This window comes from Drosophila yakuba, chromosome 3L, assembly GCF_016746365.2.
Source record: "Drosophila yakuba strain Tai18E2 chromosome 3L, Prin_Dyak_Tai18E2_2.1, whole genome shotgun sequence".
NCBI lineage: Eukaryota > Metazoa > Arthropoda > Insecta > Diptera > Drosophilidae > Drosophila > Drosophila yakuba.
The window spans coordinates 11,503,902-11,529,319 of NC_052529.2; the positions used below are offsets into that span (position 1 = coordinate 11,503,902).

The 25,418-nt window shown below is 42.3% G+C and overlaps 1 protein-coding gene and 1 long non-coding RNA gene across 2 annotated transcripts; one reads left to right on the forward strand and one right to left on the reverse strand.

Moving 5' to 3' along the window:
- Nucleotides 1–803: 803 nt before the first annotated feature.
- Nucleotides 804–1,160, forward strand: LOC120321602. Its single transcript, XM_039374732.1, is given in 3 exon segments — nucleotides 804–849; nucleotides 852–1,080; nucleotides 1,082–1,160. Coding segments are annotated over 3 exon segments (354 nt in total).
- Nucleotides 1,161–21,662: 20,502 nt separating this feature from the next.
- LOC122319591 lies at nucleotides 21,663–22,496 on the reverse strand. The gene is made up of 2 exons (XR_006245195.1): nucleotides 22,062–22,496; nucleotides 21,663–21,991 (listed from the first exon to the last, which is right to left on the reverse strand). It is a non-coding gene; the product is annotated as an uncharacterized LOC122319591 (long non-coding RNA).
- Nucleotides 22,497–25,418: the final 2,922 nt, after the last annotated feature.

Genomic DNA, 25,418 nt, shown 5'->3' on the forward strand with positions numbered 1-25,418 from the left:
TGAATTTCGCCATGAATTTCCAAGCTCAGACAACTGACAATGTCATATCCGACTTATTTTCAATTCAACTTTATCTAAATTTAAATGATTCGCCGAACTGGCACTGTTGTTGCTTCAATTCATCGACTAATTGCTTGAGTTCGCTTCAATTAGACTGGCCGTTCTTCTAACAATTCGGCCGGTTGCACATAAAATGTCGACGGGTTTCTTTCTCCCTTTTTGGCCCCGTCTATCCTTTATTCTCTCCCTCTTCTCCTCTCGACCTCTGTCTCTTCTCATTAACTCAACGGTGCGGACAGCCCTTTCAAATTTGGTCAGAAGCGTGGCCAGAACCGCAGTGCCACTCTAAGCTTCATTTTAGCAAAGAGAAAAATATTGAAAAAAAAAAACAGATTACAAATTATAAATGCATAAACTAATATAATGCATAATATCATAAACAAATTTTATAAATGCATAGTCTATATCATAAACAAATTTTATAAAGATTTAATAACAGCCGAGTAAAACCCATTTGATAAAGTTTTTTAAAATTAAATTAAGTTTGTAAAAAGTGCCCAAAGATATATACTTTTAAAACAACATGAAATATTTGACAGTAAAAAATCTGTATATATTTTATATATATAAGAGTACATGGTTTTTCTTCTCGTGTACTTTCAACTACCGGGCCAAAAGCCAGGGGCCACGTCCGGAATGCGGAATGTTCTGGCCATTGCCGTTGCCAATTTCCGGAAAATGGCAATGGGCATCACGAGCAGCAGAAGCGTCGGCCGTTGGGCGTAAATTAAAATTAAATTCAAATGGAAAAGTGTCGTCGCCGCGACCTGGACTCTGATCCGGACTCGGAGTTGGAGTTGGAGTTGGAGCAAGGAACAGAGGCAGGGGCAGAGGCAGAGTCCTGGGCATTGGCCATTCGCACGTCTGTCGGTTTATGCAACATTTTAGCAATTATATTCGCGTCGGGCGACATTACAACGGCAATTACACGCAGGAGCCGCAGAACATGCCCGTGGGCGGATGGCCACGGAGTTTGTGGATGTGGGGTGGTGTGTGTGTGGGTCTGTGTGTGCCACTTCGACTGGCATTCCGGCTTACTGTCATTTTGGCATTTTGGCATTCCGGCAGCCCTGTCATCGTCACGTGGAGCGGCAACGTGATCAACTGACGCACGGCTCTGATGGACGACAGTCGTCGCCGCAGAGGGTCCTGTCATTGGCAGACTGGCTAAATGTCTGACTGCCTCACTGCCTCACTGCCAGAATGGCTGAATGGGCCGCCGGGCGGTTGACTGACTCGGATGACAGGACATGGAGTGCAGGACAAAAATATTTCAGCTTAATAACTGAAGTGACGGCACTGAGCAGTTATCCTTGCGCTCGGGGAACAGTTTATATCTTTTAAAAACAAGTTCAAATCCTATGACTGAGTATTAAGTTTAAGTCCGACGTTTTTGTATGCCATTAAGTTTCCAAGGACATGCACAGAAAATTATGAATGCATTAAAAGACAAACAATGAGCATATGAAAGTAGGTTTAATTTAAAATATGAAAATGTATATTTAATAAGTTGGAATATATTTATTCTGAAGCTAAATGCATTTAAGATGTGCTCTAAGTTCAATGTTGAAAACTATTAAAAGTGGAGTAGAGTATACAAAACTAGATGGTTCAAAAATATGCATTTCGCCCGTGTGGGCGTTTTACTGTGGGGTTTGGGTAAATGAAATAAAATAAATGAATGGAAGCAATAACCGACCGACATTACATAAAAATCTACTTGGCCAGGACACATAATTTGTGTGTGTGCGACGTGGGCCTATTTAGGTTGGCTGTGCGTGTGTGCGTTCGTGTGTGCTTGTGTGCGGAATATGGCCGACACTTCCGTTCGACATGTTGCACATGTTGCTCCCATTTCCGCTCCGCCCAACTCAACACAGTTCGGCACAACTCACCTCATCTAAGCCACCATCTACGCCCACTCTACACGGCGAGAAATATTCTCGAATTATTACATCACGTAAAGTTGTAGGTAATATATTTGTATTTTTCAATAAGGATATATGTAACTTAATTAATATTAAAGTATTGTAAACTTTGATTTTATGAAAAGAGTTTGCATAAGAATTTGAAGCGTTGCTTAAGCATTAAAGCGGTACATAACTTATATGTATTTATCTAAGTTTCGCTCAAATTGCACTCATTTCTTCGAGTGTACTCCGACCAACTCGTATAAAATACAATATTACTGAGTCGCCATACATTGTTGTTGTCGCTCGGGATGTTCCCGTAGTTGTTATTGTTGGTCACGCATGGTGTTCCTGTCGCTTGCTGTTTTTATTGCCCGGGCTTCCTGCCGTTCGCTTGTTTCATAATTAATATCCTTTCACACATTATTATAACGGAAATGAGTGGGGATATTTTTATTTTATTTTTGCACACACACACACACACACACGCATATGTGCATGCAAACACTTTTTCCATTTTATTTTCGCTCGTACGTGTGTGTGTGTGTGTGTGTATGTCCTGCGGTCGGGCGGCAGGAGCTTGTTAAGCATTTTATGCGTTTGGTTTTTCATAAATTTCATTCCGACACAACCCAAACAAGAAGTGTGTAATTAAAAGCTCATGAAAAGTGATTAAAAAGTGAGTTGCGGCTTCGCTGGGTGTCATATATTAAATGTTTTCGCCTCCTTCCACCCATAAAGTTGTCAAAACCATAAAAGGCATACAAAAAATGGAAAATAAAATATTACAATTTTTCAACCAGCTGATGCTGAGGTCAGCAAAGTCCAGCTTGACTTTAAGGTATACAAACTATGTGGATAAAATCCTAAAATGGGTTTTGAACTTTTATGAGAACCAGATCGTCACTATCATAAGGTCTAATTTACATTGGCTGTCTGCAGTAATCTAGAAAAGTCAATGCCATCTTGTAAAGCCATTTATGTGGTTTTCTCATGGATGGCAAACTGGTTTTCCCCAATTTCCGTCAATCAAGAAAACAAGCAAAGCGTTTTAACGCGAATTGGGCTCTAACAAATGACTACCAATCAAGTAACAGGTTTGAATAGATTTTTGGTTTACAAGGGCGACTGATTCTCATTAGAAAAAGAATGGGTAAATGTTACATTGAAGAAAAAAGCTAATAAAACTAATCAAACTTTAGCTTGTTACCCTCTTAAGAATTACTTTAAGTAACAAGGTTTTTCTTTCAGTGGGAGTATATATGTACATATATATATATTTAAAATGTCCTGCAAACTTGACCAGCTGGAGTGATTGATCCTTTTCCTGCCACTTACCGCAACCGCAACATTTCCATAGAGTTTCCTAGAATTCTCTAGGCTGACTCACATTCTGGGTGCTGTGACGCATTTCGTTGGGGGCCGGCATTTAAGGATTAGCATTTGGGAACATATTTATGGTATGCATAAAGATATTTAAAGTGTCCTGCTGCTGGCAGGCTTTTCGGCCGATAACCGGCTTACACGCATGTCCCCGCCAAGGATGACGCATGACTTAATGCCACGGATTTCTGGTGGGGCATTCTGGGCTCTTTGGACTACGTACTCCGTGGACTACGGACTACGGGCAACGAGTGCCGGATACGGGAACTATCGCACATGCAGGCACAGTCAGAAGCACAATCACAATCACAGGGACATGAAAGGAAACCGAAGGGAAGGGAACGCATGAGTGGCATTCCCGCGTCATTTCCATACGCGACCACTTCGCCCGATTCGCGTGTTGCGTGCAATTTGCGTGTAATTCTTGAAAATTCTGGAGGAGGTGGTTAAGGAAAATGGATGGGCATGGGGTGTTTTCAACTGCAGCAGTGTCCTTTCGCCATGCGTGTGTTAGTGTGTGTGTGTGTCATCGCTACGCGCGGCACATAAATCATAAGCAACAACGCAAACAGCGTCGCTGCAAACAAACAGAGGCAGGGAAAAGTTAAAAAAAAGGACTTGCTGAAGCGATTTTTCGACTAACAAATACCTATCAGTCTCCAAAAACATATAAACAAAAGTTATGCTGGTTGCTTATGTACCACCTAGTTGAAATATATCATTTAAGTTTTATATATTTACTTACCTATATACATTTATACCTGCAGCAAGTCAAAGAGTTAACCGTGATCCTGTACAGTAAAGTAAATATTCCGAGTATATCCTTTTTACCGCACGAACAATGGGTATGGAAAAAGGACGCCAAAGTGAATTGCGTAATTTATGCTGCGCAGGACGCGCAAGGAAGTGGCACAGTGAAGGAAGGAGCGGGGTGAGCTGGCAGGAAGGAAGGAAGTGAACACGGACGCACTGTGCCAGGGATGACTGTACCAGAGGTACAGAGGCAGAGCATGCAGTTTTCCACCCAAATGGAACTCCCTTCGGGGAAAATGGCTATTCGAAGTTTCAGCTGCGACGCAATAAGGAAAACTGCGATTGTCTTTAACTCCCAAGCAACCCTGCTCCTTGTACAGAATCCCATCGCTTTGTACTTTCCCCCGGTAATCCAGCTTTGAATTCAATCAAAAGGAGGGTGAAAACTGAAGGAAACTGCGCAGTGTGTCGTGGAAACTCCATCTCGAAGCCCTAAGCGGAAAGTTGCCGTGGAAATCCTGAGAAGTTACATATGTTGTGGCTGAGTTCAGGAGATGATCTTTATCGTTAATCCTTTAAAACAACAACCAGTCCTTTGGCAACTTTGGAAAATGGGAGGTTGGCTTATAGAAGTATATTTGATGAGATAAGAAGCTTGCAATTATCAGTATATTTCTATTTTTTTATACATAATATTCTTACAATTCTACGAATTTAAAAGATTTGGAATGATATTAAAATAAGCAAATTCCAAATCTAAATATCTTTTCAAGTAATCTTTGGCTTAAAACTAACTGATAAATGAGTCATATGTAATGAGAATTCATTTCATTAAAGAATATATTTCTATTTATATAGTTCAACATATATATGAACCTAGATGAAAAAGCCATTTCTTTTGTAAGTTAAAAGCACCTTAAATAAGTGCCTTGGCCATGTACTTTGTAGCCCACACATTTTCCATTACTTATTCTCTACGAGCCCAACCCAACTCAGTCCAATCCAATCCAATCCAATCCGATCCAATAGAGCCCGCCCCTGGGTTGCGTTTTATTTTCACATTTTACTGGGGTCGCTCTGACACACACAATAGTGACAGGTCGGTCAGTGGAAAATATGAATACCACTTGAGCATGTTAACCCCGAAAGGCGTTTATAAAACTGTCCAAGGCTATTAATATCAAAATTCCGCACACAGAGCAACCGCCTCGGGGCGGCAACTGCGCAGTGTTTTGGTTTCGCTTGGAACGGAGTCAGGCAAAGCAAAAAAAAAAAAAAAAAAAACATAAAATTGAGCAGGACACTGACACGGACACCCAACTAGCAAAGTCCTGGTCAGCCTATCAAGCGCAACGGACGGGCGAAAGCGACAAACGGACAAGCGAACGGACGGACAGCCGAACGGACAGATGGATATACGGACGGACGGACAGAGAGAGAGAGAGAGTGGCATGTTTGGCGTCCATGAGGCGGAAATGAAAGCGCCTGGCAACAGGGCGTATGAGGGAGGAGGTCCACCCAGTCGGTGGACGGAGGATTATCAACAGGCAAGCACACTCGCACACTTGCCCAGATACCTAATAAAAACGAGCAAGAGCACAGGATGAGGTATTTTGGCTAAATGATACCTCTCTTTCTTTCCACTCAAAGTTATAAAAAGCAAACCAAACCAACGTTGTCACTGCTGGTGCAATTCCATATGCAGAACTTTTGCTGTTGAGACATTTTGAAAGAACTTTTTCAAAAATAATGCATATCCTTTGTGCCTGTGAGTACTGGGTATGAGTACATCCTTGGTCAACTCGGCCACCGGACTGAGGGCAACTCCGTGTTGTCGGGCGGAAGGCTTTGTTGGATGAAGCTAAATGCCGGGCCCCTGCCGCCATGTGTCCATTGTTATTTATGATTAAAAGCGCAAGGACTTGCCGGTGGGCGAACACCATTGCGCCCCCACATATTTACATGCCAGCCACCTCCTTTCCGTAGCCCGTTTGTGTATGCTAAACATAACGCTGCATGTGTCCATACATGTCCATCACTTAATCACGCCACCACACACACCACCAACCTTTTTTTTTTGCCAGTCTCCCTTCTCGAATCGCGAAGGATATGCTGGAAAGTTTGAGAAAAATATAAGGTTGTCCTTTCCTGACCACTCTATAACTGTGATTTTGTTTGTAGGATAGGCACCCTTTTATTCTAAAGATAATCTATTGCTTAGTTCTGATCCAAATCATTTTTAATGGCTTTTAAGGCAAAAAGTATCCAATGTTTCCGTATTTAATCATTTTTAATGGCTTTTAAAGCAAAAAGTATCCAATGTTTCCATATTTAATGTGTCCGAATTTAAATATGTAGTGCATGTCATTTTTGTGCTCTGTTAGTGTATCCTTTCTGTGTGAATGTTAGCACCTCTGCACGTTTCTAGAAAACCTTCGGGATCTAAGCCTAAGTCCGCCTGTCAGCCGAAGCTGAGTCCTTTTCTCGCCCGCTCACTGAATAATATGCAAATGGGTTAATTTTTATTTACTTTCGTTGGGCATTCCTTTTGCATTTCAAGCGACTCGCTTGGATGATTCACTTTATATATATATGTATATATGTATGTGCGAGTATATAGTATGTGTGTTGGGGTCCGCATCAACAGAATTTATGATGCAATCGCCTTACGCATTCCGGTTCTGGTCTTTGGGGCACGGGAAACAGGACTTGGCAGGTATCCTGCCGCGTATCCTTGGCTTCAAGATTTCCCACTATTATGATCTCTTGCTTCGGCTCCTTTGGTCCTTGTGAGTGTTTTTTACGATGCCTGGAACTGCGAATGCTGAGAGTGTATATACAGCTGGAGGCCACTTTGGCTTTTAATAAAATATATTATATTTAACATAGTTTGTCTCTGAGTACATTCTCATAAACTTAAAAGTTGTGAGTATGGAAAATAGTTGCTCATGTTGTTACAGCTCATTATTAATTAGGAACATGGGAACATGGGGACTACCAGGTATCTGCCAGTCGTGTCCTTCGATTAGAGGGCTCTTCCTTGTTTGGTTTTTACGTTATTTGCAGCAGCAGCAGCAGTTGCCAGGCGGCATCTGGGTTGTCCTGCATGTCCTTCCGCCATTAAGGGTGGTTGTTCCGCCACAGGCGGTTAGTTAGGCTTTGTTCCCTGTCCGCCGCCGAATGGACAAAGCATTTTATTTGAGCTTTTTATTTTGCTCAATTCCCTTTTTTTATGCGCCGCATTGCCAACTCCTTTTTCCAGTGTCTTTGTGTGTGTGTGTGTGAGACTGTTTGGCCTTTGTCCTTTGTTTGCGAAATGTGTGTCAGTGCGTCAGTCGGTTGCCAGGCACTTGGTTCGACTATTTCCGGTTTCAATATGCGCACTGCCTTTGCCTTTGCCTTTGCCATTGCCATTGTCCTTGCCGAGTGGTAATGGTACAGTAGGTACAAGTCCTTCGGCCCGCTTCCTCCTCGAATTCCAGTTCCAGTTTCAGTGCCATATCCAGTTTTATTATCCCTTTCATTGGCACAAATTAGAAGTGCCCCTTTGCCGCTGGCTACAGGCTACATGTTATTAACTTTTGCTATGCCTTGTCGACTTGTCGACAAAAAGGTGTCAGCGTTGCGGGGTCCTGATTTACGACCACAATATACATATATACATCGCACTTTGCCAGCATAAATGAATACGTTGGTCCTCATCACTTCCCTATCCCCACCCATCAAATTGACAGCTGGTGAATGAGTCCTTGCGATGACTTCAATCCTGAGAATACACGAAACTCAGATGTGTAATGAGCTGGAAAACTACTTTGTGCTGTTTTTGGGTACTGCGACACCATATGAATAAAAGGTAATATTTTGAGAATAACAAAAAGCTGAAAAACAAAAGACACGGGTTAACTTTCCGGTGGGGCGAGATTTTTTATATATTTTGTTTTTCTCGAAAGCAGCAAACCAGTTGGGGTAATGGAACTTGAGATGTTCCAGTAACTCGACAAGAAGATCGGTTTGGATAATTATTTGCCTCGAAGGCACAGTGTTTCGAATGTTTCTTTGTTACGAAGGTTGATGTATTAATCTTCTTCATCATTTTTGGCTTCAATATAAGTCAAATTCTATTCTAAAGCTACCGTTTTCGGTAACCCTCTGAAGATCTCATGATGCATATGATTACCGCAAGAAAATTCATACTGCTCTGAATTCAATAGAATACAATTATATAGAGCCCAATAGACCGGTGATAATTCCAGCTTTCTTTAAGTCAATTCATGCTGATCAAATGGAAAAAAAAAGAATGAGCAAAATCAGATCAGAATCGAAAATCAGTCAACTAGACAAGATCACTTAATCAGCTGGCTTCGCAAAGAGATTGGAAATTGTGCAGAGCGATGCATTAGATGGGGCTCGAAATTGGAGCACATCGATCCATCGATCGATCTATCCATCGATTCGTGGATCCAATCTTTGTGCCAGAGCGATTTCATGCACGACAGCCTGCGATCGCAGTGCGATGAAAAGAAATCATTGAGCTGGGGATTGGGGATTGCGGATTGGGGATTGGTGATCCCGATCTCTCTGGTTTGGGGATCGCAGTTGATTGCCTCGCCAGCTCCACTGTCCACGTATCCCTCGCCGCCATCCCTGCGATTCCTCAGATGATGGGGCAATTGCCGGCATGCCATCAATTAAAGTAATTTAAAGGAATCAGTAACGAAGGCAGCCGCAGCAGCAGCAGCAGCAGCAACTTTGTAGATAATGCGCGAACCGGCTAAAGAACCAATGCCCGTAACTAGATCCATAAGCTGAAAATCAATCAGGCGGAAAGTCAGACAAAGTCCGAGGAAACAACAACAAAGTATGGTGCGGCAGTAAGAAGCCTATTAGAAGACAGAGAAGCGGCGGCCCAAGGCGAAAACAACAACTGGGCAGTGGCAACAACAATCAACAGCAATCGAGAAAAACAGCAACGAAACTTCAAATTGGATGAACTAGAAAGCAAAAACAGTAGCCACGAAATCGATTGAAGAGCTAAAGACTTGGCGATTGGAGCGCTCCATCTCCAACTCCAACTTGAGCTCAAGTCTGGGGCTCGATTTCGATGACGGGTGACGAAGATGTTGTTGATGATGATGATGATGATGGGCGATGACGGTGCACAGTGGCACAAGTAATGCAAGAAGAAGGCACTCCTTATAAGATACACAAAAAAACAATCTGCAAAATATTAAACATTCATATACCTGTTAGACATGGAACAAATCATTTTGTGTTTTACTTTCTAGTGATCCCAATATTCTAGGCATTCAGCATTAATTTCAAATGATTATATTATCAAATAATTATTATTTTTTTCTTTAAGCTTCCATTCCTCATTCTTTAGCATAAGCTAACTTTTTAATAACTTTTCTTAATAAACATAGTTATAGATCCACTGTGCGTGATGACGATGGCTTTGCTTGCAAGGCATTTACTTAACAATAGCACTGCAGCACTGGCGATGAAAAAAATAAAAAAATAACAAGAGCAAAAGTCATCATTAACAAACAGTAGCCGAAAGAAAGGGACGGGTCAGAAAAGTGGTTTGGTTTTCGGTTTTTGGGCATTAGGTATTGGAGATTGGGTATAAGGTCTGGGTTTTGAGGTCTTCAGAGCTGACTACGAATCAATAGACAGACACGATTAGAGTGGATAAGCGTGTCTGTCGGCTATAAAAGTGTAATATCTGTAACTCATTAATGACAGCAATTTTGGGCAACTGCCGATATACCACGGCATAGAAATACACAAACACACACACACTGTGCTGCTCAGCTGGACCCGAAATTATTATGCTAAACTGCGAGTGTAAATCCGTGGGCAGAAACACAAAGCCAGCGACTTAAAGGGGACACAACTCTCGCTGGAGACCAAACAACCAAACGACTGGTTCCAATCAACTGCCACTTAACTAAATGACTCTGCGTCTTGAACAGCCAGTTGAAGCCAGTCGAAGGTGAAGACGAATCCGAAGAGCCGGACAAAAGACCAGACCAGACCAGACGGCAAACTCAAGACCCAGAGACTCAGCCAGAGACTCAGCAGCCCAGACTGCTGAACCGAACTGGGTCTGAAGTCTGGCAGCCAGGCCAAAAACCATAAGAACTTGTGTCCCGGTGTGAGTGCTCACCGATTTTATCACGAATGACTGATGAATATGCCATTAAAGATATACGAGTTCGAGTACGAGTATGAGCCCTCGATGCTCGATGCCTGACTCGATTCTTGACTCTTGACTCTCGATACTCGATTCTTGATGCTCGAATCCATATTCTTCAGGCGGCGACGGATAAATGACCAGCTGACCGAATTGAAACTGATGTGTTGTTGGTTCTCGGCTCTTGGTTTTCGGTTTTCGGTTTCTGTTGCGGGTCCGTAATTGCAGACCCCGTGGGGTTTTTCGAAGGCACTGCAAATGGAAGTCTCTTCAATCTGTTAGGACAACCCGTCCCGATTTGTGATTGTGCTGTTTTTCAGTGCAAGGCGAGTTTGTTTGCTTTGGCCCAACCGCAGGCGAGCACAGTAAAAACAAGCTAAAGGGGAAACTAGCATGCACACTGAGGAAAAGGAAAATAACCCAAGGGGAAGCTAAAGAAATCTATTCACTCTAAGGAGGCATAGTTCAGAAAAACGCACTTTAAAATAGAGTTAAAAACCAGGGCAGTAACTGCATTCTATTCTATTCAGGAGTTTGGACAGTTAACACAGTCTTATTATAAATAATATTTTATTAAATGAAATAGGTGATTTTTTGTGTATCCCATGCAATTTAAATTAAATATATACCTTTAAACATATTTCCTTTACATTTACTTTACATTTCTTAAGGCAACCTTTTTGGAGCAGGGCATCGCATCTGCATCCGAATCCAAATCCAAATCCGAGTCCGAATCCGCTCGTAAATCACTCGAAAAGTGAACTTAATATCGGGGCAACCGCAGGCGAGCCTCACCCTTCGGTCAGTTTATGATTGCTACTCTAATCACGGCCCACTTCGATGGGTCCAATCCAATCCACCGATCTCTATGGTCTCTGCATGTGGATGGATGCACTGGGTGTGGAGCTGGCTACCGTGTTTTGCGGTCCACCGCGATTGTCTATCAGCTCGAGTTTGGCTTTTCTTTGGCCCGGGCCAACGCCTCCATTTACGAGCCACCCCGCCCCCCAAAGTGAAGATTTAGGTTTTATTGTCTTGGTTTCTTGGTTTTTTTTTTTTTTGGGACCCCAAACCCGAGGGCCTCAAAAGTTAGAGTGTGCCATTAATTGTTTGGGGCTCTCTGCTTGGATGGAGGCAACTTTCCAAAATTTTGGTTAGTTTTTTCTTTGATAAATGCTCGGCTCTGAAATATTAATTACACTTGTGTTCGGGTGTTTGGGTGTTGAATGTGCTGCTTGGCGGCCATTTCCTCGAATATACTCGTATATTGAAAACAAACTCAAACGCGCGACTCTCCCTTTTTCTCGAGATTTATGCCATTGTTTTTATGTGCGAGGTACAGTCGCAGCGAAATTGGGTTGCATAAGCGGGGTTATCCATTAACTTGGGCGACTACTTAGCTCTGCTTTTCCGCCAGATGGCAGTTGATGCATTGCCTCCAACTGGCAAGCACTTATCATAATTTTCCCTGTTTTTAGAAGGCGAAACTAACTTGTTTATCTCATTTAAATATGTTTTTAAGAACTGTTATATCTTTACTAAGTTACAGTTGAATGCGAAAGCTTGACACATTTTGCTACTTCAATCCAATTGTCGATTCCCAAGCAGAATCACTCCATTAGCGTTGACATCATCTCATGACTAACTCACTCGTTTGTGTTTATAGATCAAATCCAATTCCCCAACTCCGCAGAGAGACCAATAATGACTTAACTTATACAATAAACGCACAAAGCAGCGGCTCATGAATCATTTATCAGTCATCGGTTATCAGTGTGTAGTTCAAGTTTCGAATTCAAGCCTTGAGTTAAAAAGTAATTTTACTGCTCTGTCAGCTTCACGTTTCCACCACTTCACCGCCCCATCGGGCTTACTAATCAATTCGGTTGGTTGGGGGAGGGGACTGAGTTAATAAAATTTCATTCATTTTGTGGCAGATTGGTGGAAGCCGAAGGATACAGTTGGGGAAATCGTACATCAGCAACGCATCGAGTGGCGCAAGAGGATATTGAATGCTGCGCAGTTGGCAGGCGTTTCTTTCAGTGCTCTAGTTGGCAGCATACAAAATGTTTATTAATGCTAATGAATGTCTCTCGGCCAGCTGCTGTCCTCTCATCTCATCATTCGTAGCCATTGCTCTGCACTGAGCGAAATAGTTGGCAGTGCCACTTATTATATATGTTACTGGTAAAAGTCATATTACAGATTCTGCTACTTTACTTTAAAGATGCCTTTGGTGATACCCTTGTTCCCAATTTATTGAGTTCTTCTCATTCGTTTCAGCTCAATAATTTCTGCTAAATGCATAGTTTTCTTTCAGTGCAGCTATTGCCGTATCTAAGTCTGTCCTTCTATCTGTGCACTCGCATTTCGTTCATTTGGCTGGCTTCGTCAATCAAAAGTTTCATAAGCTCCAATGATGAAAGCACTCCGTTGGGGGCCGTTGTCCACTGTCGACGCTGCTGGTCCTGCCTCCTGTTGCCAAGGTCCTTGGTCCTTGCTCCCCGTTCCCTGGTCCCTGGTTCCTGGTCCGCAGTCCTTGCATTGGTCAATTACGAGAACGGGCTCCGAGGGAAATGATGCGGCAGGGGAGGGGCATCATCGAGTATGCAGCCAAGTGTAAATGAGCAAAATATCACACTGAATTGCAGAATAGAGGCCTCGGGCTGCAAATGAGCTGATCTACTTGAAGCTGAGCTGCTCTGTGCTGTGCTGTGCTGTTGATTCCTTTGGGGGGGTGGAATATAATTCCCAATTATGCGCACTTCAATCGAATGCAAAATAACGTTTTCAATTTGAACGCCTGCCGCACAACTCTTGACTGCTGACTAATTCCGGCCCGCCCCTCAATTGTTTTCCTGTTTTGCCCCCACATTTGCCCCCACATTTGGCGCACTTTCCACGTCTTCCATGTTTAATTATAAGTTCAATGCAGAATGTTGCCGCCCCCAACCCGAATTTCTGCCTGCGATTCAGTCTTCCTGTCTGTCAGGCAGTCAGCCTCTCCTGGAAAAGGAGCGTCCGCCTCCAGGGAAATTTACGGAAACTGCCGTGTGCAAACAGTGGGTAGATATCACTAGAAAATGGTGACCAAATTAACAACTTGAAGGATTTAATGCCTAATTGTATTACAAAGAGTCAAAGATTTCAAAAAATAGTAATATTATTAAACATGATTTATCTCATAAATAGTTAAAAAACCTGAGTAAGAAAATGGGCTTATTAAACTTAATATATACTCAAAACACATTTTTAAAAGGTTTCTTAATAATATAACTTATTTAAATTCCAACAAATTCTTTATTTATTAAAGGTTTTATTTAAACATTCACTTTAATCTTGAATTTTTCCAATTAAAATAAAGTGAGGCCCACTGCTACTTAGATGTCCTCGTGCCCACATCGCCATCTGCCCTCCACCAACGCCATCGCCCCACATCCTTTGAAGCTCATTTCGAACGAGGAGGAAATATGAGGAGATGTCGAGGACCTGGACGGATAGAGGGATGGGGGGATGACGATGGCTGCCACGTTGACTGGCAAGTGTTTCGTCTAAATTGAATATTGATTATGAAAATAATAAGCAAAAATTGCGTAACTTTCCGCCTTGGCCTGACAACACGAGCAGTAGCTGAAGAGCTGAAGAGCCGAAGAGGTGGAAGAAAATTAGGGAGGTACAATGGCAGCATACGCCAGCATCCAACTTCCTTGAGGGGGAAGGGGAAATGGGAAGTGGGTGGCGGGGCGAGGCGCTGCTCAAGTGTCCATTGATTGACTGCCAACATGGCGTATACGTAATAAGAGCGTTTTTGTTTTTTTCGGGGTGGGCGGGGCTAATCAAAGAGTGTTAATTTACCCAAAGGACTTGCCAGGAACAACACTTTCGAAACTGAGAAAAAATAAGTAAAATAAATAAGAGGCATGAAAAATAAGGGGCTATTTATGGTAAACTTGTACCTCTATTTGTACTTAAGCCTTAGTCTTCAAATATATTAAAACTTAGTTTCTTGAAAGTCATAGTCAATGGCTAATTAGTACTCAATATTATATTCTCTTAAGTTCTTAAAAGTAGTTCTTGTTTACAATTAATTTTTTCTTGTGTATCAGCCTAACCCCGCCCCGCAATGCCCCTCATTATTGTACTTATTCGGCTTTGTATTCGAGTTGGTCGAATCTCATTTCGGGGCGTGCCAAATTGACGTTTCGTCCCCGGCATAATTTCGTGATGAAAAACTAATTTGAGCCCAACTCCCATTTTCCCATTTTTACCCCACCCCCCAAATTTCCTTTCGCAGAAGAGGCGACAGCTGCTTGAAGTCCCGCGTCCCTCGTCCCGCTCCTCCATTTGGCTATTAATAAATTAAGCAATTAAATGCGCCGAACGCTTTGTTTGTTTAATGAAAATCTAATAAATCGCTTCCGTGTCCGAGAAACTACTACTACTACTGCCAAAGCAAATGCGATCTGGCCAACAGTCACGTGCGTAGTGCATAACTCTCGGCTCCGATTTGTCCACGCTCCCAGCTCCACGCCCGTTGGCCTCTTTTGCCGCCTGGGACACTTAACTTTGATGTTATGGCCCCGGACATCTGTGGCCCAACTTGATATGCAAATGCCTAATTAGCAGTGTGGTCGAGGGGTGGGGAGGGGTACAGGTGCGCAGGCGAATTTGGGGGTATTTTAATGAGTTATCTAGCTGCTAGGTGGGGTGTACAGCAGATGGCTACCTTATCGATTATAGATTAAGTGTTCTTCGTTCTCCAATTCCACTCTGAAAGGATTCACGAATCACTCACAACAACTTGATTGAATACGAAATGCGATTAGAGTGCTAGTTGTTTCTTAATGCTTATTTGTAAAGTGCTTGTAAGCATTAGCTACGAACTCTTTTCTTTTTGCTTAAGAGGAATTCATTCTAACACTACTTTTTAATACCATTGGAAATGCAATTATTAAAAAAATGTAAAATTTAACCAATATTTTTGGCTGGCTTGTATATCAAATATTATGTCATTGGGACTGACGCTTAGCTTTTGAACTCTAATGCAATATTTGAGCTCCAGAAACTTATGAACCTAAATGAATTATAAAGTTTGTGGGCATGACAACAATGCCTTAACCTTGGTCTGCACACAAGAAGAATTTCGATCAAGACATAAACATCCTAAACTTAATTAGGAAACTTTCAAGGATTTCTCGGCGGCCCAAGGAATTCCACGAGCAAATTGACAAATTGATATTAACAACCATCGGCATCGGCAGCTGTCGTCAAATATTTTATGAGCATGTTTCGCTGTATCCAGCTTTTTATGGGTCGTGCAATGCTAATGGGCTTATGTGGGTGCTAAAAGCGACTCATCCCGCTTAATAGGCCATCCGAATAAGGATAATTAGATGACTGGTCCCGGGTTTGGTCCTCAGCCTCGTCTGAAGCCTAAAACGGCTTAATCGTCTTGAGTTTAACTCGACAAATAACCGGAGGCCAAGTGCCATAAAGCTGGCGTTTCGTCTTTCGCATTTCGTATTTCGCCTTTCGTCATGTTATTTATATTTTTTACAACATTTAAATTGCTACGAGCTAATTTCGAAATTGCCGACGTGGCAACCCAAAAATCCAGCTGCAGGGTATTGGGTTCCATCGTAAATTTCTCCCCATACGAAATGCGAGGGGTGTCGAGAAGAAAGTCAATAAAACTTTAAAATAATTTCCACTCAATTTTAAGCTAGGGAACTCTAGAATCTGGCAGGGAACTAAAACTCTTAAGATCTCAATTACTAGGGAAAGATATGGAATATGGGAAAATGTTGGGGTAATGCTAAGGGAAAGGGAGGGGAAGTGGGCCTTTTTAATGAGCGCGCCGCAGGGGAACAATTAAAAAAGCGTAACGTGATCAAAATTTCAAATGTCTTTTTGGTCCTTGACGTCTGTGTCGCCTCTTAGGCTTCTTTTTGGCCATGAAATTAGGCAAAGTGCTGTGGCGAAAAAAGGAAAATACGGAACCCATAAAAAGAGAGAAACTGCTCCGAACATCAAGTTCGTAAAATTTTAATGAGTTTCATTTGGTTTTTCTCGGCTGTTTAATGTTTTTCGCCCTCGTCCATTCAACGCTGCCTTTCCATTTCGCTCCCTATGTGAAATGATGCGAAAAAATGTTAATGTAAATTTATATACGAATATAAAGCGTTGAGCAAGGAATAAATGCGCTTATAAATAAATAAATTAAGTCTGAGCACAGGCTCTAGTTCCACGAATTTATCTTTCCTACTACGTAATACAAATTTGTGGCAAGTGAGCTTATGGTATCATTTAAATTCTCATTGCAGTAATTTCTGTTTAAGACCAAAAGACCATTTATGCATGACAATAGCTTGTGATGAACCAGCAATCGTATCGAATCGAATCGCAGTTAACACTCTTTTAGCTCCCTGATCATTTTCCAACCCCCCCAAAAAAGCAATTAGGGGTTAAGGGGTTATGTAGTAATTTGTTGTACGTGGATAATGAAAGTCGAGCAGCTTCGGGGGGCGGGCCAACGCCCTCATCAAATGTCAAGTGCATAATTAGCATCCGACTTTAGCTGGAAAATGCCGAAAATGTCGGTGCGAGTGGTGCGACTCCAAGTGGAAAAACAGCAGGGAATGGTCAAAAAACGAGGGGTTCTCCGCGGAGGGGGGAATGTTATGGTATGGTGTTGTGTTGTGTTGATGTCACTAAATACAATGGGAGTATGGGACAATGGAGCGATGGACCGATGGGAGCTGGGGATGCGTCGGACCTTTTGACCAGAGCTGCCAACACACAATGGCAGAGGGTGAGTGGTTCAAGTCGGGTTCGGATTCGGATTTGGGTTCGGATTCGAGTTCCATTTCGAGTCCGACAAATAGACCAAAAACGCTGGCCAAAATGAACAGCAACATCGAAGCAGCGACAAAGACAAAAAACAAAAGACAAAAGGTTAATTACAACAATGGCAGCAGCAACAATAACAATGGCAATCATGAAATGATCAAATTAATAAAGAGCAGCAAACAACAATCGAGAAAACGGACCAAAGTCGCAATGCCAAAGGGGGTGATTAGAGCACTGGGAAATGGGTGAGGAAAAGTGTATGGGAAAATTGCAGTGGAAAAATTACAGCGCAAAATGGAAACAAATGTTCGCCAAAGTTGGCCATAGTGATGGTATGTATGCACCATTATGTAACATTGCAGCTTATACAATTAAGACAGTGGGCTGTTTTTTATAAATTAAGTGAATATAGTGCCCGTTTTTAAGAGATTTTCTTAAATAAATTAATGAATTTCGCGCAGCATGCTTTTGTAGATCATTTCTAGAAATCACTCCTAACTTTGTGTATATATGTTTTGTTTTTAATACAAATACATCATAGTTGTTTAGAACTGCATCATCAGGACATGGAAACTATTTGTTTTGTTTTTAATACAAATACATCATAGTTGTTTAGAACTGCATCATCAGGACATGGAAACTATTAGAACATGTACTGAATTCCCATCCCTAAACGCCGGCAACTGCAGGGAAATGAAAACAAACATAAATATAATGAATTTGCGTGTAATAAACCACAAAACAAAACACAAGTCTCTGAGTGGCAGTCCCATCCCCATCCCCTTATCCTTACCCAACCCCTGCTCCCCTTCCACAAAAGCACCGCACCATGGCATATACCATGCCATATAGCATACCACCTATCATATAGCATCCCATCCACCCCGTTTCAATTTCGGACAGCTGCTCTAACCGTAGCCTGCAGCTCGGTTTGGCTGGGCTCGGAAAATGCGGTAGTCGAGTGGAAAGAAAATAACAAAAACATTTGATTGTGAAAATTAAAAAGATGATTTCTCACACGCGCGCTCCCTGTCGTTGGCAGCGACGGCATCATCATCATCATCATCATCGTGAAAATCATCACTGCTGATGGGTTCGGGGATGACGGTGGCAAACGCTGATGATGATGGCATTGGCACAGTGGGATGACCGAGGTGTGCATCCTGTCTGGCATGCAAAGTGAAGAGAAAAGTATCAGTTTTCAACTTTTACATAGATCATTTGATTCACAAAACACATTACATCAGTTTCTGCACAATGCAAGGTCACACTAGCTTACAAAAATGTGACCAGCTGCATAAAGTAAGCAATCTAAGCAGTTATAGCGGTTTCTGCCTACCAGCGTTAAACATAGACCTGTTCTTAGCATGAGTTAAATACATATCCTGGTATCCTGAATATCCTGAAATTTTTGCAAATATTTTCGCACACTCCACTGTGACTGTGACTGCGATCCGATCCGAGTGGTCTTTGTGCAGCAGCCGGGGCGAAAGCAAACATGCAGGGAGCGGCGTTGTGATGGCGATGGCGATGGCGACGACGTTGCATGTTGACAGATAAACACAAACAACATTTGGGATGAATAGGTAACGGCCGTGGCAACGGCAACGGCAACGGCAACAGCAACGGTAACGGCAATCCCGGCGAGCACCCTATTAATGCTTATTACACAACAACAGACGTCCGTGCCCGGGCCCGTGATTGCGTGCCAGTCAGCCGGATTCCGGGATGTTTCTGCCGGGGATCTCACCAGCTCACCAGCTCGGCAGCTCGTCAGCTCGGCAGCTCAGCGGTCCTTTCAGGTACCAGGAGGTCCTTCGCTCCTTGGGCGCCTCAAGTGTCGAGAGCGTGTCGAGCGAGTTCTTGTTTACCGCTGTTGCAATTGTTTTCGCCGTCATTATTATCGCTACGCTGCGTTGTTGCGCCATAGCAAAACCAAACCAAACCGAACTGAACCGAACCGCACTCCCCTCACATGGCCATAGTCATCCTGGTCCTTCGTCCTCGTGGTCCTCGTCCTCATATTCATCGCCGTACCCCCACTCGTCATCCTCGTCCTGTTGAGCGCTCAAGTGCTGTGGCAAATTCGTTTTGAACGCCACTCCAGGCGCCCGTTCGGATACGTGAGGGCATCCCAGTGCACTCAAAAAAAAACTAAATAAAATATAATTACATTTAATATTATTAACAATACCGATATCCAATGTACTGCCAGAAGATGCACATGAACTTCTCAGCATTTTAAGTACCTATTTTTAATATCTTACATACAACACACATTTGTTTCGAGTGCACTTCCCACCCCTGCTTACCAAGGTCCACCCTAAAATGTTCGGCTTGCATGTTGATTACACTTACTCCTGCTAGTATGCGTCCTGTCTCACACAAGCTGGCGAACTATGCGCTTTCAAGCACTTAAGAACAGAGTAGAGTTGCGGGCAAAATCGGAGGTGGGAAGTTGGCAAAATTGGGGAGATGGGGAGCTGATCCACGGGGTTTGCTGGGGGGAAAACAAGGGGTCTGCAGAGAAACGAGGCGGTGGTGCGGGGGGGGGGGGGGTGGAATGGCAATGCAATTTGTCCCGTGTAGTCTCCGTGTCCTTCGGCTGCAGTTGCCTGCACTCGAGTCCTTATCTTATGGGATTACATTAAAATGTCTTCGGGACGCTTGGTGAAGAATCTGAATTGGTGGGCGTCGATGGGCGTGAGTGGTGCATGTTGCACGGTGAACGGTGTTTGGTGCATGTTCCTCGTCAATCTTCATTTTGGCCCCACAACTGTTTGCCGACAACACCACAGCTTGTATTTCAATTCGAGCAATGGCCAGCTGGGATTAGAATTGCCAAAGCTGGCCAAGTTAGCAGTTGGCATATTAAGTATACGTTCAAGAGGTTTCCATCCATCTGGATCGAGTTACTTGGGCACCCAACTTATAGTGGTTTAATATATTTTAGCTGTTCTAGCTATGATTTAATGTAATTTCTCTTGAATATGATGTCTCTATAATAATGTATGAACCCATCTTTAAGTCTTTGTATTTTACTAAATATATTTTGTAGATATTGTGTAACATTGCCTGAGTAACTTGAAGGGTAAACATGTGCGTGATTTCTTGCTTTTCTGTGGGATTCACTTTACTTTACTTCAGTCCTTGCCCACCAGTTCGATATTACCTGCTCCAGAAGTGGACATTTTGCTCCTAATTGGATAGTTACACCCACACAGCGAACATAATTACTTTGGTGGAGCAGCAACTCCAGCTACTACTACACGTACTACCTGCAACTAATGTCAACCGAAATGAGCCGAACTCGAGAAGGAAATGAAAGTAAAAACGCTTTCGATTAGCTCTCATTTGGAGGGCCCTCATAAGGGTGCACCCAGGTATGTTTCGTTCGTTTCGTTTCGTTTCGTTTCGTTTTGGGCAATTAAATGCAAAGAAGGCCGGGCCACAGCCCAAAAAAGGTGTCACTCGAGTGGTTCGGGTCATTTCGCTGCCACAATGGACACTATTTTATTTTTTTTTTTTTTTGGGTAGCAAAGAGGGGCAACTGTGGACGCAGGGAATGCCAAATTGGATCAGGCTAATGCTCGGCAACTGTCATGTGCAGTTAGGCAAACATAGCATAAAATACACACAGCTGCACTGGCAGAAACTGCTATCGAAACTTGTCCCTGGGATTGCAAAATCTGATCGAACTTATATTAAACATTGCTTCTAACGAAGGCTCTTTCGTTTTGCTATAAGCTATATTTCAATTTGAAATATATAGTTTAGTATATAGCAAAAGCATACATGCAGTTTTGCCCAGTGTAGCCACACACACGCTGCGTATGACACTTGACGCTAAAAGTTAACGCACGCGACGCCATTAGGCGCAAGTTGGCCTGCAACGGCAAAACACCTTACCTCACTGCCCCGCCCCCTTTTTCCTCGGCCCCCCCCCCCCTCCACCCTCCTTTTCCATTTCCATTTCCATCAAGCGAGCAATGCGACAACAACAGCAATGAAAGCAAACCGAAAGAGCCAAACAACTTTGAACATTTTCGACAAACATGTCACACATTCATATGCTCAACGCACCGCCTTCGCCCTCTAGTTATAAAAATAGGGGCGCGGCACAGTGGGCACTAAGATATATCTACCAATTCTTCATATCTACCATATGTTTTTATAGAGTTTGTTTTACTACAAATTATTAACATGATTTATTTGTGATTGTTTAACTTCAAGCACCTCATTCATTTCATAATTCATTAGCAAATGTTGGGTAATTTTCCTTTGTTATTTTCAGTTTCACATTATTTTAGATTTTTGCCCATTTTTTAATGGTGTTTGCCCCACTGTCGGAGCACTTGACACCACATGAACGTGAGCACTATTCGACCTGACAACAAGCCAAGATATCCACTGCAAAATGGTGATTAGAAATGTTTTTAAAATTATGAAAAAAAAAGTAACACTGAAGAATTTTCATGAATAAATAAAGAGCAAATTATAACGGTGACAAGTTTGAAATTGCAATTCAAATATATGAAGATAAATAAAGATTAGTGTTTGTATTAGGTAGTTATAAGAGATATGCTGGTTTTATATGACTAACAGCTAACAAATATTTTTATATGTACTAAAATATGTTTAGTGATGTTAATTTTAAAGAATATCTTGATTTCTAGATCCAATTGATATCTCTAGGTGTAGCTCGGTTTTCTCGACAGTGTCGCGCACCACAACATCGATCGAAATCGAATCACACAGTCGTGTTTTTCTTGCTGCTGTTGTTGTCGATGGTGTTGTGGCTGTTGTTGTTGTTGTTGTTGGTCGGGAGCCCTTCAATCAGCTGTCAAATGAAAATGTCAAAATATCAAAAGTGAAAAAGGCAAAGTAAACTTATGTATGTATATATGTACATAGGCCCGGGGTCTCGAGCCCATTATTGTGTTTCTTCCTCCGTTTCTATGCTGCCATATACTCATATACTCTATGGATGGATAGAGGTCTGCCTTTTAAGAGGTCTCCTGTTCTCGTCTTGTTGTTTCTGAGTGTCTGAGTGTCCATATCCATATGTGCGCTTGTGTATATATCTCTTTTTTTGTTTTGAGTGTTTGGCATCGGTCGTTCCGTCCGTCGCGTCGCTTGATTCGTTAGTTTCGTTAGTTTGTCATGCAATCAGTCAGTCATCCACTCGTCGCGTCACTCCGTCACTCAGTCAGTCCGTCAGTCCGTCAGTCAGTCAGTCAGTCGCCCCAAAGTGGCCCTAAAATGGGGGCGAAGCCTACTATAGTGGAACCTCCAACAGAGCGTCGGTGTCACATCAGTTCATCGATAACCAAGCGATGGTAAGTATATGTAACTATAAAAAAAACTTTGCACTTAATAAGGTTTTTCTGAAACTAAATGATTATCAACTTTAAAATTGCACACTTTAAACTTTTTTTCTGTAAGCTTCTGTTTGATTATTTCTTACAAGTAAGCATTCAAAGCGGTGTCGTACTTATCTGCGCTCTACTGTATGTACCGAAAGCAAGCCTATACCTCAAACTGCAAGCAGGTCGTAGAAAGAAAAATCAACAGATAGAAACGAAAGACATTTCGAGCCCTTACAAGCACTAGTGTATATATGTAGATACATACACTGGGTACTTTGTATACTTTAGATATATCTATATATATATATATATATATATGTATATATGGAAGTATGTATGTATTATACTTGAGGCTGATACCTTTGCATTGAGGCTAACAAGTTGACGCGTCTCTGTGGTGCAAGGTGTTTGCCATTAAACGGCTGGATAAACAAACACATTCGAACTATTCCCAGTCATCGAGTGAGGAAACCAAACCAGTGAGCTCACAAGGACACAAAGGCTCAAACTATCGCTCCTAATTGGGTTTTACGACTCATAAACAAAGGCACACAGGGGACACTGTGTCACATAACTTTATTTCGGAAAATTATGCGTTTAAACGCTATCTGTGCAGGGAAACTTTTCTGCGCTGGTATTCATAATTCATTCGTGGATTTGGTATCTTTCCATCTTTATAACTCCATGAATATATCAGGAATATACAAGTCAACAATGTTGCTATTGAAATGTTTGATATAACTACTATTGTACCTGAAATCAATCCCGTTTAAAAACTGATGTGACTTGGAAAAATCCTTTAAGATACTAAACTAGCACCATGCGGCGAATTGAAAGTGATTGAAGATAGGTGAAAATCAAAGTCTTTGGTGAAGACATGACCGTGACAATAATCGCATTTCCAGCGGCTGGCTTCCTTATAATTCGGCACACCTTAGCACCAAGCATCGCAAATCAATAGCTCCAAAGAAACTCACGGGCCAAATGAACCATGCAAAACCCAACAAACGGCCATAAAAGCGCCTATCCGATGCGAGATTGTGCGGTTTGTGTGTTGGACACACCATTTATGGTGCCTGGCCCATTGTACTATCAATTTTGTGGCTGCGGCTCCTCTTCGGTTTATTATTTTTGGCTTTGTGCATGGCATTACCACCGTTTTACATATTGGGGCGTGTGGGTGTTGCGCTGTGCTCGTGCTCTTAACGGGTTTCTCTGGCTTTAACGGTTACGGCCGCTCTTTTACGACACTTTTTATTGCTATTATTAATGCCCGAATCTTCCATTTTTGGGCGTTGCGATCTATTGTCTGTGTGTTTGTGTGTTTTTGGAGTTGTTGGTGCCCTGGTGTTGTTACCTTCAACTCGAGATTTGAATGTGAAGTAATAATCGACAGCAAGCTGAATGGTATCTCATCGCTTGTGTATCTTCGAGTGGCAAACATCCCTTTTGGATACAGATTTCTAATCGCTTTTTTTACACATTAAACTTTATTCGATTGGGAAAAAGAAAAATCTTCAGAATCGAAACCAGTTTGCCATCTGAAGGTTGGGTCGTTAAACAGCTACACGAAAATGATATTTTAATGCGTAAGAAAAGCCAATGATACATATGTATATTTACCATTTTTAACTGTATGTATATTCACCATTTTTATGTGGAATACAAAAGTAAAATACGAAATATATTTAAATTTTCATATTATAATGTTTAAAAGCAACACTTGCTCTTAACGAGCTTCATTCCATTTCGAGTAATATTTCAATCAAATTCGCGTCGCCGCTACAAATTACAGCATAATTTTCAGATCTTTTCGCCTTTTACAATTTCCGCATTACAAATTAATTTCTACGACCCTCCGACCCCGACCAACCACGCCCCTTGCCCACCGCCCATTGCCACCCAACGAAAAAATGCCACCCAATAAACGCTGGAATATTAAAAAATTGAAATCTGTTTAATGTGTTTACTCGACCAGCGCAGGGGAAAATTTCATTAAAAGGGAAAGCCCCGGCCGAAGGATGCGAAATAGGATGTCGAAGAGGGCGTGGCACAGGCGGGGGTGGGGGCGTAGGCGGATGGGAAATTGTGGCGACTCATGGCGCAATCGTCAATTATGGCCAACAAGGAAAGCGGAAAAAATATTGTGTTCGATAATCAAACCGAAAATGTGCACAGCTTGAGTCAAAATAACGAAAGGGGGACAGGATCGCAAGGAGCGGAAAAAATAACAGGACAACAAAAGGCGCAGAAAGCGTAGGAAAAAGCGAGTGAGGCGAGGGGCAGGACTTTTGAGCAGCAGGATATGCGTACACTCGGCTTCCCCTTTTCCTACAACACACCCGAGTTTAATGCCCAGCACTTAAAAGGTGCACGGGTATATCGGTTTTTCGAACAAGATAATATATTTGGACAAAGCTAGAAGTAATTATAGAAGGCAGTTATCAAACGGAGCAAATGAAAACCCATTTATTAATTATAAAAATGTAGTTCTTATTTATAGTTGGGAAATTACTATTAAAAGTAGATCCTTAATGTCATAGAATAGAACAGAAATGAACTTAATACCTTTAAAATTCGACTTGTTCTAACCTTATTGTAAGTAATTGGTATCCCATAGTCGTGACCCAGTACTCTGTAGTTTTTTCGGCTCTTTTTCCAATTTTTTGTACACGTTTTTTTGGCAATTTGCCACCCGCCGCACGCGTCGCCGTCGACGTCGCTGTCGCCGTTGACTGAGTCGCTGGCAGACCCATAATTAAATTACACATATTTTAGTTTGGTGCGTGTGTGCATGTGTGTGCAGGCCTGCTGACTTGCTTTTCCCATTGTGCGTCCTGTTTGCCGTTCAGGACCTCAGTACCGCCCCCTCCCATCCCCTCTCCTCCCCTCTTTTTC